The 13029-nt window shown below is 49.8% G+C and overlaps 1 protein-coding gene across 1 annotated transcript; it reads left to right on the top strand.

Annotated features, from left to right (window-relative positions):
- The first annotated feature begins 620 nt into the window (after positions 1–620).
- LOC143378184 (uncharacterized) lies at positions 621–8966 on the top strand. The gene is made up of 2 exons (XM_076829974.1): positions 621–1278; positions 6740–8966. The coding sequence occupies exons 1-2, from the start codon at positions 1259–1261 to the stop codon at positions 8583–8585; spliced, it is 1866 nt and encodes a 621-aa protein (XP_076686089.1). The 5' UTR covers positions 621–1258; the 3' UTR covers positions 8586–8966.
- The last annotated feature ends 4063 nt before the right edge of the window (positions 8967–13029 follow it).

Genomic DNA, 13029 nt, shown 5'->3' with positions numbered 1-13029 from the left:
TAGTTATTTACCTACTTTTTTCTCTAATTTATTTACCTATTTTTCTGTTTATTTACCTATTTTTTCCTTTAATTTATTTACCTATTTTTTATTTACCTTTTTTCTTTGATTTATTTAGCTATTTATCTATATTTATACACACTTTTTTCTCTAAATAATTTAACTATTTTTTCTCTATTTATTTACCTATTTTTTCTCTATTTATTTAACTCTTTTGTTTTCTCTATTTATTTACCTATTTTACTCTAGTTATTTACCTCCTTTTTCTGTATTTATTTACCTACTTTGTTTTCTCTACTTTGTTGTGCCCAGGCAACGCCCAAGCACACGTGTCACGCGACATATTATACTTCATATTAACCATTATACTACTCCAGAACGTTCGAGACGTTCCTAAGCAAAATCAGTTGCGAGGCAAAGCGCGAAACTACAAAATCAGCGAAATTGCGAGCGTTGCAACGTGACCATGCACGGCAACGCGAAGCGACGGCACCACGCCCAATAGCGCAATAAAAACCGATTTGCCGCCGCAAATCGGGAGACTCTAGAGCCGACTCTCGACCAGTTAACACGGTTAATTCCTACTTGTACACTCCGGTCTAGTTTAAGGTTTTTGAATAAAGACTTAGTCTTTGGGTTTAATCACACTTGGTGTAGTTCATCCGGTGGATTCTCATCCTTTAATCACTCCCGAACCCACGATTACGCCAGATCCCGTACCAGCCTTGCGAGCCATCACGCAGGGCACAACAAAATTGGTGGCAGCGGTGGGATCTGCATCGTAAAGATTTTACCGAGCCTTGACGCAACCGATTGATCGACGTCGACTGAGGTTGAACTACCTCCGACAAGATTATTGGATCATCGCAATCTCGTAGGCCAAAACAGGCCATCGTCGCTACCGAGGTAGCACAGAGGACCGAGGAACGGCCTTTGAGAAGACGTTCGACGCAGCCCGAACGACGACGAGCTGGTGTCGAGTAAAATCAGCCTGAGAGTGAACGGGTGAAACTACCGTCTATCAAACACCAAATCCATCTACGAGGACGTCACTGATCTGAGGATCAGGACGCACGAGAGGACTTGGAGACCGAGGAACCTGTAGGAGCCGCACCTGAAGGACGGACGGAGAGCCGTTCACGGGAAGCAGCCGTCGGAGCACGCAGCGACAGCTGTACGAATCGACCTTGCTGGGTCCAGTTCAGCTTATCACCGCCGTTGGTTCACAGACGAGAGGACGCCTGACCGAGCCGACGACATGTGGTTGCGAGCAGCCTTGTGAGTAACAGAATAGCGCAAACGTACATATGTAAACCAGAGTCCAATATAAAAATAGAAACGGTACATGCATGTCTATAGAAGAAGAACGCGCAAATCGATTCAAACTCCGGGTCAAAGAAGTTTGTCGAGATCATTCGAATCATTTTTCAATAAAAAGCTAACTTTCGAACGCGAAGAATTAGACCTTCTACCTTCTATAGACCATCCAAGATCGTCTCGCCGAACACTTCGACCGCCGCCGTTGCGACTAAGCGTTAGAAAAGACGACGATTCAAGTGCCGAATCGTCTCCGGAAAATTTTGTAACACCGAATAGAGAATACCCGATCGTGCTAGCGGATTTTAGTTTGTTGGACATAGAAGGAACAGAAGAAAGCGAAATGTCGCTAAACGCGGGAAGTAGCCTCCCGGTACCAAACGTAAAATTATTATCTACCGCGCTGTCGTTAGTCGACAAATTCGTAGGAAGATCGTCAGACGAACTTGCAGAATTTTGAAGTCTTATACAAGCGCTCGGAGTTTGTCCCCGCGAATGAATTGCCACGATTCTTGAAAACAGTGATAGGTACAAAAATTAAAGGCAAAGCAGCCAAGGTATTAGAGTACAAAGATATAGATACTTTCGATAAATTAAAGGACATCTTAACTTCACTATTCGTAGACAAAAGATCAATAGGAGCAGTTGGAGCAGAGTTTCATGCCTGCCACCAACGAGAAGGCGAAAGCGTAAAATTATTCGCGTGTAGAGTAGAAGAATTAGCTGGGGAATTATCGGAACTATCGGTAAAACAAGGGAACAGCGACGAAGTAAATAACGCGTTAACAGAATCAGTGCAAGAACGCGCCCTCGATGTTTTCACCCTCGGGTTGAATTTAAAACTGAGAACGATCATAAGGTCTCGAAATTACGCAACGCTAAATGCAGCTATCGCCGCAGCTATAGAGGAGGAACAAGCGATGGGTCTAAACACCTCGCGAAATTTTAGGAAGCTCGATGATCAACCCAAAAGAAGAGAAGGATCTAACGTACCGCGCTGCGAACGCTGCAATAAATTAGGGCATTTGGCGAGGAATTGCTATACGCGATTAAGCATGCCGCGAATAAACTATCAGCCGCAACAGACGCACATAAAAAGGGAAGTACAGCGCGTCACAGTAGTCTGCCACTATTGCAAGAAACCAGGACACCAAATCAGGGAATGCAGGGCCAGAGAAAGGGCAAACGAACGAGAAAATAGACCGCGCTATACAAACACGAGTTACAGGCGCGACGACTCTAGACAGAATTTTAGCAGAACTCCGGGCCGAGAATCACATAGCGGGAATCGAGATTACCCAAACACGGCCACGGGACAACCGACGATAGACAGACTAACACAGGGCCTAGAGTGGATTCGTATCGAGCGAATCTAGTAATGACTTCCAAAATAGAAAACACCGTCGAAATCAGAGCATCAGAACTAGTAAAAGGAAAAGCGAGCCTGCTAGTCGACACCGGTGCCGATATTACACTAATAAAGATAGGGAAGGTGCTGGGCGACGTCCACGCCCAAGACGAAATAGTGTCCTTGCGAGGAATAGCCCCAATGGAAATCAAAACGCTGTGCCTAATACAATTAAACGTAGAGGTCGGAAACAAACTCATAACGCATCCCTGTCGGTTAGTGAGAGATGACTTCCCATTAGAAGCAGACGGAATTCTGGGACAAGATTTCATGACTAAGCACGACGTATGCATTCGGGCAAATCAAGGAATAGAATTGTACGGAACACGGTTCCCTACTCTGGAGGAGGCAACGTAACATTAAAACCGCGATCAGAAACAATTCTCTTAGCCAAAACGACGGAAAAAGGAGAAGGAATAGTAGAGGGACAGCCGATCAAGCCAGGAATACTCATAGGGAACTCATTAACGATAGGCAATGACGGAAAATGCATAATAAGCATAATGAACACCACAGCAGACGAAGTTCTTATCAGTACACGACCGTGACATTAGAATCACTGACGAGCGAAAACGTTGACCCGACGGACGCGACCTGCGACAAAGATCGCGACACGCCGACACATATGGTACACGCTATACACGGGAGCAATAGAATGCAAATCTTGCGCGAAAGCCTCAGGACCGAACACTTAAATAGCGAAGAAAAAACCAGCTTACTCGAGCTCTGCGAAAAATACAATGAAATATTCGGATTAGAAGGAGACAAACTAGGATACTCCAAAAAAGCGGAACACTCAATTACTCTAACCCAAGGTACTAAACCTATATACGTGAAGCCGTATAGACTACCTCAAGCGCATACGGAAGAAGTAGATAAACAAGTTCAGGAAATGGTAAAAGAAGGAATAATTAGACCAAGTGCCAGCCAATGGAACGCTCCCTTGCTAGTAGTCCCGAAAAAACCAGATGCTACAGGTAAACGCAGGCTAAGAGTGGTAGTAGATTTCAGAAAGGTAAACGACGCGACGATAGGCGATTCGTATCCCTTGCCGAATATAACAGATATTTTAGATCAATTAGGCGGAGCAAAATATTTCTCAACCTTAGATTTAGCTTCAGGGTCCATCAAATAGCTATGAAGGAGGAAGATCGTGAAAAAACCGCATTCTCGACGCCATACGGACATTTCGAGTATAATAGAATGCCATTTGGGCTTAAAAACGCTCCCGCGACATTTCAAAGGTTAATGAACACCGTACTGTCAGGCTTACAGGGAATAAAATGTTTCGTGTATTTAGACGACATAGTCGTCTACGGACGCTCATTGAAGGAGCACCAAGAACGATTAAAACTCGTATTCGAACGCATACAAGAAAGTGGCCTAAAACTTCAACCCAACAAGTGCGAATTCCTACGCAAAGAAACAATATACCTAGGACACATAATAACCGAAAACGGCATCAAGCCAGACCCATCTAAACTAGAAGCTGTCCGAAGCTTCCCGGTACCTAAAGGAATAAAAGACGTGCAATCCTTTTTAGGCCTAGCTGGATATTATAGGAGATTCATAGCGGAGTTTTCACAGATTGCAAAACCTTTGACACAACTGTTAAAGAAAGACCAAGCATTCAGATGGACTGCACAGGAGCAGGAAGCTCTCGAGATTCTAAAAGAAAAATTAACGACAGCACCAGTATTGCAATATCCAGATTTCTCAAAACCGTTTGTTCTAACAACAGACGCTTCCGGAAAAGCGATAGGAGCAGTATTATCGCAAGGAAAAATAGGACAAGATTTGCCAATAGCGTACGCGAGTAGAGTATTGAATAAGGCGGAAGAGAATTATAGCACCATCGAAAAGGAATTGTTAGCCATCGTATGGGCAACGCAACACTTCAGACCATACGTATACGGCACTAAATTCAAAATCGTGACGGACCATAAGCCACTCACTTGGCTTTTCAACGTAAAGGACCCCGGTTCTAGATTAATGAGATGGAAGTTGAAATTAGCAGAATACGACTATAGCATCGATTATAAGGCCGGAAAAACGAATAGGAACGCGGACGCCCTTAGCAGAATGTTCGCGATAACGCGCGGAGTGAAACAAAAGATCGACAACGAAACAATAGCCGGCGCCAGCGAAGACGACAGTGAACAAGAGAAGCCCCGATCGAATGGAGAAACGGACAACGCAACATACACGGAGGACGAAAAACTTCGAGTGCTACGCGAATTCCACGACACACCTCTGGGTGGACACTTAGGGGTAAAACGGACCCTAGAACGCATAAAATTAAATCATTCGTGGCCAGGAATGCGACAAGACGTAGAAAAGCACATCTCTAGATGTGAAAAATGCCAAAGAAATAAGCTATCGAGAATAACCAAAACCCCCATGGTTATTACAGACACTCCCACGGAACCATTCGAGAAATGCGCACTAGACATCGTAGGACCTTTACCCGAGACCGGCAGACGAAACAAATACATATTAACCTTTCAAGATCTTTTAACCAAATTCAGTAAGGCCATACCCCTCGAGAACCAAGAAGCGGATACCGTAGCTAGAGAATTCGTTACTAAAATAATTTGCGAATACGGCATTCCGCAGCGAGTACTAACAGATCAAGGAACTAATTTTCTAAGCCAAGTCTTTAAAAACGTATGTAGGTTACTAAAAATCGACAAAATCCAAACTACAGCCTACCACCCCCAATCGAACGGAGCGCTAGAAAGAAGCCACCGCACGCTGGCAGAATATTTAAAGAACTATATCGCAGAAGACCAGACTGACTGGGATGAATGGCTACCGTACGCGATGTTCACATACAATACTACCCCTCACACGTCTACTAGCTACACGCCCTACGAACTCGTTTTCGGAAGACAAGCTTCCTTACCAACCTCATTAAACCAAGCACCGCAACTAACATACACCTACGACAAATACGCTGAAGAATTACGCGAAAGACTACGGTCCACGAATAGCATCGCGCGCGAAACTATAGGGATCAATAAGGACAAGTCAAAAAGGCAATATGATAAAAGGACAGCTAACAAATTTTTCAAAATTGGGGAGCAAGTACTCCTACACGACGAGACAGTGAGACGCGGACGATCGAAAAAACTAACACCCGCGTGGATAGGACCCTACTCAATTCAAAACACGCACGACAATAATAACTACACTATAGGAAAGGGACGAAAAACGCGCCGCGTACACGCAAACCGGTTAAAACACTTCATAGAATAGGACAGGAACAAGGAAACGGTCGCAGTAGTGAAGGAAAGTAACGGTACGCAGACAAACTATTGAAAAAAAAAAGGGGGGGAGAAAAATTTTATTCAATTTAGGATATATGAGTCCAAATTAATATGTGTGTGTGTGTCACCCCCAAGCGCGCCTATAATAGAAACCACGGACCTGGCCGCGTGAAGGGTTCCGGAAAACGATCGCCATGACGTTCTGGAACAATAACCAGACGCGGAATAACCAAATTAGAAAATTGCACTAGAAACAAAAAACACCTAACCGACAAAAACATTTGATACTCACCGTAAAGTGCCCGTATCCCCCACGCGTCCTCCGCGTCCAACCATTCAGCGTTTTCGGCGGCGATTTGACGCCGCGCCGAGCGGTACTCCCGCACCGCCCGCCTGTACCCAATACTCATAAACCCGGACGGCGCCGGATATTCCAAAGACTAAAAATTTAAGAAAAGAGGAAACCAATTATAAAAACCCTACGCACTTCCACCAAAACACAAAACACCCAACAACTTGCACTAAACGTACCAGTAAAAACAGCGCGAGCTCGCGAGGAAGGCTTAAGAAACGCAACATGATGTCGCAACTGATCACAACGGAATGAGAAGCGACGAGACAATCGAGTCTCTTGCAAGGAAGAACTGCCTTACGTTAACAAAATTTTATCTCGCGCACGCAAGATAAGAGACTTCGCGACGAACAGAAAGATGCGTCGACTACACCTCGACATTATATTTTACAGGATTACCGTCCTACAATTGACGACACTACTCATAGGAGGAACAACCCCCGACACAGACTTCGCTATAAAAGAATTTCAAGATCACCCGGGCATTTACTTCGAAAACTTAGGCGATCTACAGATTTACCGGGATAGTTGGAAACTAATACTACACTTAGACATATCGTACATTTACCGACGCGAATCAAATCTCCAGGCAGCACTATATGACATACTTGCTCAGTGTAAAACACCTTCTACTAATAACTTACAAAAATTCTGTAAAACGTTTGGCACGAAAATTCAAAGCAAAGTAGACCGCGTAACCAAATTCCTTACTTACGTCCAACAAACCATAAGCTCCGCACCAAAACAGCGTCGCGGGCTAATAGACGGATTAGGTTACATAGGCAAATCACTCTTCGGACTAATGGATTCCGAAGACAGAAAGATAATCAACGACCAAATAGGCTTCTTAAAAAGACAAGACAGTAGATTAAAGAATACAATCAAAGGGCAAATGCAAATTGTAAGAGCTAACGCCGAACTTCTAAATGAAACTATACACAACGTACAAGAAAATGAAAAAACCCTTTTAAACGCAACTTGGCAAATTCAATACTTACTACAACAGACGACTGACATTACTAGATTTCGAGAGACAATAGACGAAAACCTCATACTAATAAATAGCGTCGCGGAAACACTCCTGCGTGACACACAAGACTTGTTAGAATTCATAATGGATATAAAGAAAGGAGTCCTTAACCCACAATTAATGCCACCGGCACAAATCATAACATACCTCACTTCAGCACTCGCTCACATCCCGCAAGGATTAGACTTCCCGATCGGAATAAAACTAGAAAATATGCACGTCCTATACGACATCCTTACACTTTCCGCATTTTCGGATACGAAATCAATTACCGTAGTACTAGATATCCCATTGTTGAGCGCAAAGAAATTCAAATTAAGCAAGGTACACCCGGTACCCACAAAGGTAAACGATTCGTTCTACGCGTATATAGAACCCCTCGACTCATACGTGGTACTCGACACCTCGGTGCAAGATTACATACAACTAAGCAAAGAAGACCTAACAGAATGTAAAACTATAAACGAGCTATATCTCTGCACCTCAAACCATCCAATGTTCAAAGCGATACCATACGGACCCTGCGAAGTACAGTTGTACACAAAATTGACGCAAAAACCGAACAATTGTAAAATACGAATCATGACACTGAAACACACGATCCTGATAGAATTACAACAACCGGGCACATGGATTTATATCGCACCGAAACAAATACAACTAGCAGTAACCTGCGGCGATAAAAACACAAACATGTATAGTATTAAGGACTCTGGTATAATAACGATAAGAAATAAATGTACTATCACTACCGCCGAATTTACGATAGAAACCGGAAAACAATACGGAATAGAAAAAACATGGAACTACTTACCTGGTTACAATTTGACACTAGACGAAATTACGTTTCCACAGACCACTGTAAATTCGTACCGACATACCAATTTTGAACTTAAAAGAATAATCAAACACCCGGAAGAATTAAATAAAGTTAGTAAAAAATTTGAAGACTTACAAAACGATTTAGAAAAACCCGAGATTATACCAACCGAGTATCACTATAGCTTCTTTACACTATCCTCTGTGACGGGATTTATCACAACTACACTATGTATGTTCGCACTTTACAAATGCATTGTACGCTGCAAAGCAAAAACACCACGACACTGTACCACAGACAACACGAGTCGCGACAAAACAACACAAAAACCCGAAGCGATAATCAAAATAGTTAGTAAGGAGGAAACGTCTTCCACTAATTCTCTTTAAAATATACCATTATAAGCTAGTTAAGAAAAACCACATGTAAGTCGATGATAACCAATCCAACCATTACGAGTTTTGGGATTTCCCTAAGATAGTTTATCATCGGCAGAAAAAGCTATGGCTTTTCCTCCCCAAGGGGGGAGGGATGTTGTGCCCAGGCAACGCCCAAGCACACGTGTCACGCGACATATTATACTTCATATTAACCATTATACTACTCCAGAACGTTCGAGACGTTCCTAAGCAAAATCAGTTGCGAGGCAAAGCGCGAAACTACAAAATCAGCGAAATTGCGAGCGTTGCAACGTGACCATGCACGGCAACGCGAAGCGACGGCACCACGCCCAATAGCGCAATAAAAACCGATTTGCCGCCGCAAATCGGGAGACTCTAGAGCCGACTCTCGACCAGTTAACACGGTTAATTCCTACTTGTACACTCCGGTCTAGTTTAAGTGTTTTTGAATAAAGACTTAGTCTTTGGGTTTAATCACACTTGGGGTAGTTCATCCGGTGGATTCTCATCCTTTAATTACTCCCGAACCCACGATTACGCCAGATCCCGTACCAGCCTTGCGAGCCATCACGCAGGGCACAACATCGTCGTCCTCGTCGTCTTCCTCGTCGTCGCCCTCGTCGTCCTCGTCGTCCTCGTCGCCCTCGTCGTCGTTCCTTGTCGTCGTCCTCGTGGTCTTCCTCGTCGTCGCCCTCGTCGCCCTCGTCGTACTCGTCGCCCTTGTCGTCCTCGTCGTCCTCGTCGTCGTCCTCGTCGTCCTCGTCGCCCTCGTCGTCCTCGTCGTCGTTCCTCGTCCTCGTCGTCGTTCCTCGTCCTCGTCGTTGTTCCTCGTCCTCGTCGTCGTTCCTTGTCGTCGTCCTCGTGGTCTTCCTCGTCGTCGCCCTCGTCGCCCTCGTCGTCCTCGTCGCCCTTGTCGTCCTCGTCGTCCTCGTCGTCCTCGTCGTCGTCCTCGTCGTCCTTGTCGTCGTCCTCGTCGTCTTCCTCGTCGTCGCCCTCGTCGCCCTCGTCGTCCTCGTCGTCCTCGTCGTCCTCGTCGTCCTCGTCGTCCTCGTCATCGTCCTCGTCGTCTTCCTCGTCGTCACCCTCGTCGTCCTCGTCGTCCTCGTCGTCCTCGTCGTCCTCGTCGTCCTCGTCGTCCTCGTCATCGTCCTCGTCGTCTTCCTCGTCGTCGCCCTCGTCGCCCTCGTCGTCCTCGTCCTCGTCGTCGTTCCTTGTCGTCGTCCTCGTGGTCTTCCTCGTCGTCGCCCTCGTCGCCCTCGTCGCCCTTGTCGTCCTCGTCGTCCTCGTCGTCGCCCTCGTCGTCCTCGTCGCCCTTGTCGTCCTCGTCGTCCTCGTCGTCGTCCTCGTCGTCCTCGTCGCCCTCGTCGTCCTCGTCGTCGTTCCTCGTCCTCGTCGTCGTTCCTCGTCCTCGTTGTCGTTCCTCGTCCTCGTCGTCGTTCCTTGTCGTCGTCCTCGTGGTCTTCCTCGTCGTCGCCCTCGTCGCCCTCGTCGTCCTCGTCGCCCTTGTCGTCCTCGTCGTCCTCGTCGTCCTCGTCGTCGTCCTCGTCGTCCTTGTCGTCGTCCTCGTCGTCTTCCTCGTCGTCGCCCTCGTCGCCCTCGTCGTCCTCGTCGTCCTCGTCGTCCTCGTCGTCCTCGTCGTCCTCGTCATCGTCCTCGTCGTCTTCCTCGTCGTCGCCCTCGTCGTCCTCGTCGTCCTCGTCGTCCTCGTCGTCCTTGTCGTCGTCCTCGTCGTCTTCCTCGTCGTCGCCCTCGTCGTCCTCGTCGTCTTCCTCGTCGTCTTCCTCGTCGTCGCCCTCGTCGTCCTCGTCGTTCCTCGTCCTCGACGTCGTTCCTCGTCCTCGACGTCGTTCCTCGTCCTCGACGTCGTTCCTCGTCCTCGACGTCGTTCCTCGTCCTCGACGTCGTTCCTCGTCCTCGACGTCGTTCCTCGTCCTCGACGTCGTTCCTCGTCCTCGACGTCGTTCCTCGTCCTCGACGTCGTTCCTCGTCCTCGACGTCGTTCCTCGTCCTCGACGTCGTTCCTCGTCCTCGACGTCGTTCCTCGTCCTCGACGTCGTTCCTCGTCCTCGACGTCGTTCCTCGTCCTCGACGTCGTTCCTCGTCCTCGACGTCGTTCCTCGTCCTCGACGTCGTTCCTCGTCCTCGACGTCGTTCCTCGTCCTCGTCGTCGTTCCTCGTCCTTGTCGTCGTCCTCGTGGTCTTCCTCGTCGTCGCCCTCGTCGCCCTCGTCGTCCTCGTCGCCCTTGTCGTCCTCGTCGTCCTCGTCGTCGTCCTCGTCGTCCTCGTCGTCCTCGTCGTTTTCCTCGTCGTCCTCCTCGTCGTCCTCGTCGTTCCTTGTCGTCGTCCTCGTCGTCTTCTTCGTCGTCGCCCTCGTTGCCCTCGTCGTCCTCGTCGTCCTCGTCGTCGTTCCTCGTCCTCGTCGTTGTTCCTTGTCGTCGTCCTCCTCGTCTTCCTCGTCGTCGCCTTCGTCGCCCTCGTCGTCCTCGTCGTCGTCCTCGTCGTCGTAGTCGTCGTCCTCGTCGTCCTCGTCGTCGTCGTCGTCGTCTTCCTCGTCGTCGCCCTCGTCGCCCTCGTCGTCCTCGTCATCGTCCTCGTCGTCTTCCTCGTCGTCGCCCTCGTCGCCCTCGTCGTCCTCGTCGCCGTTCCTCGTCCTCGTCGTCGTTCCTTGTCGCCGTCCTCGTCGTCTTCCTCGTCGTCGCCCTCGTCGTCCTCGTCGACCTCGTCGTCCTCGTCGTCCTCGTCGTCCTCGTCGTCCTCGTCGTCGTTCCTCGTTCTCGTCGTTGTTCCTTGTCGTCGTCCTCCTCGTCTTCCTCGTCGTCGCCCTCGTCGCCCTAGTCGCCCTCGTCGTCCTCGTCGTCGTCCTCGTCGTCGTAGTCGTCGTCCTCGTCGTCCTCGTCGTCGTCGTCGTCGTCTTCCTCGTCGTCGCCCTCGTCGCCCTCGTCGTCCTCGTCGTCTTCCTCGTCGTCGCCCTCGTCGTCCTCGTCGTTCCTCGTCCTCGACGTCGTTCCTCGTCCTCGACGTCGTTCCTCGTCCTCGACGTCGTTCCTCGTCCTCGACGTCGTTCCTCGTCCTCGACGTCGTTCCTCGTCCTCGACGTCGTTCCTCGTCCTCGACGTCGTTCCTCGTCCTCGACGTCGTTCCTCGTCCTCGACGTCGTTCCTCGTCCTCGACGTCGTTCCTCGTCCTCGACGTCGTTCCTCGTCCTCGACGTCGTTCCTCGTCCTCGACGTCGTTCCTCGTCCTCGACGTCGTTCCTCGTCCTCGACGTCGTTCCTCGTCCTCGACGTCGTTCCTCGTCCTCGACGTCGTTCCTCGTCCTCGACGTCGTTCCTCGTCCTCGACGTCGTTCCTCGTCCTCGACGTCGTTCCTCGTCCTCGTCGTCGTTCCTCGTCCTTGTCGTCGTCCTCGTGGTCTTCCTCGTCGTCGCCCTCGTCGCCCTCGTCGTCCTCGTCGCCCTTGTCGTCCTCGTCGTCCTCGTCGTCGTCCTCGTCGTCCTCGTCGCCCTTGTCGTCCTCGTCGTCCTCGTCGTCGTCCTCGTCGTCCTCGTCGTCCTCGTCGTTTTCCTCGTCGTCGTCCTCGTCGTCCTCGTCGTTCCTTGTCGTCGTCCTCGTCGTCTTCTTCGTCGTCGCCCTCGTTGCCCTCGTCGTCCTCGTCGTCCTCGTCGTCGTTCCTCGTCCTCGTCGTTGTTCCTTGTCGTCGTCCTCCTCGTCTTCCTCGTCGTCGCCCTCGTCGCCCTCGTCGTCCTCGTCGTCGTCCTCGTCGTCGTAGTCGTCGTCCTCGTCGTCCTCGTCGTCGTCGTCGTCGTCTTCCTCGTCGTCGCCCTCGTCGCCCTCGTCGTCCTCGTCATCGTCCTCGTTGTCTTCCTCGTCGTCGCCCTCGTCGCCCTCGTCGTCCTCGTCGCCGTTCCTCGTCCTCGTCGTCGTTCCTTGTCGCCGTCCTCGTCGTCTTCCTCGTCGTCGCCCTCGTCGTCCTCGTCGACCTCGTCGTCCTCGTCGTCCTCGTCGTCCTCGTCGTCCTCGTCGTCGTTCCTCGTTCTCGTCGTTGTTCCTTGTCGTCGTCCTCCTCGTCTTCCTCGTCGTCGCCCTCGTCGCCCTCGTCGCCCTCGTCATCCTCGTCGTCGTCCTCGTCGTCGTAGTCGTCGTCCTCGTCGTCCTCGTCGTCGTCGTCGTCGTCTTCCTCGTCGTCGCCCTCGTCGCCCTCGTCGTCCTCGTCATCGTCCTCGTCGTCTTCCTCGTCGTCGCCCTCGTCGCCCTCGTCGTCCTCGTCATCGTCCTCGTCGTCCTCGTCGTCGTCCTCGTCGTCGTCCTCGTCGTCCTCGTCGTCCCTTGTCGTCGTCCTCGTCGTCTTCTTCGTCGTCGCCCTCGTTGCCCTCGTCGTCCTCGTCGTCCTCGTCGTCGTTCCTCGTCCTCGTCGTTGTTCCTTGTCGTCGTC

This window comes from Andrena cerasifolii, unplaced genomic scaffold (assembly GCF_050908995.1).
Source record: "Andrena cerasifolii isolate SP2316 unplaced genomic scaffold, iyAndCera1_principal scaffold0919, whole genome shotgun sequence".
NCBI classification, from domain to species: domain Eukaryota; kingdom Metazoa; phylum Arthropoda; class Insecta; order Hymenoptera; family Andrenidae; genus Andrena; species Andrena cerasifolii.
Note: the sequence above shows the minus strand (reverse complement) of the source record. Positions and strands in the feature narration are given on the sequence as shown.

What these genes read in the sequence shown, in the direction of transcription:
- LOC143378184 (XM_076829974.1), top strand. Translation starts at nt 1,259, where the DNA reads ATGTGGTTGCGAGCAGCCTT. An exon ending in ATGTGGTTGCGAGCAGCCTT is followed by an intron (nt 1,279 to 6,739) that starts GTGAGTAACAGA and finishes TATATTTTACAG; the next exon opens with GATTACCGTCCTACAATTGA.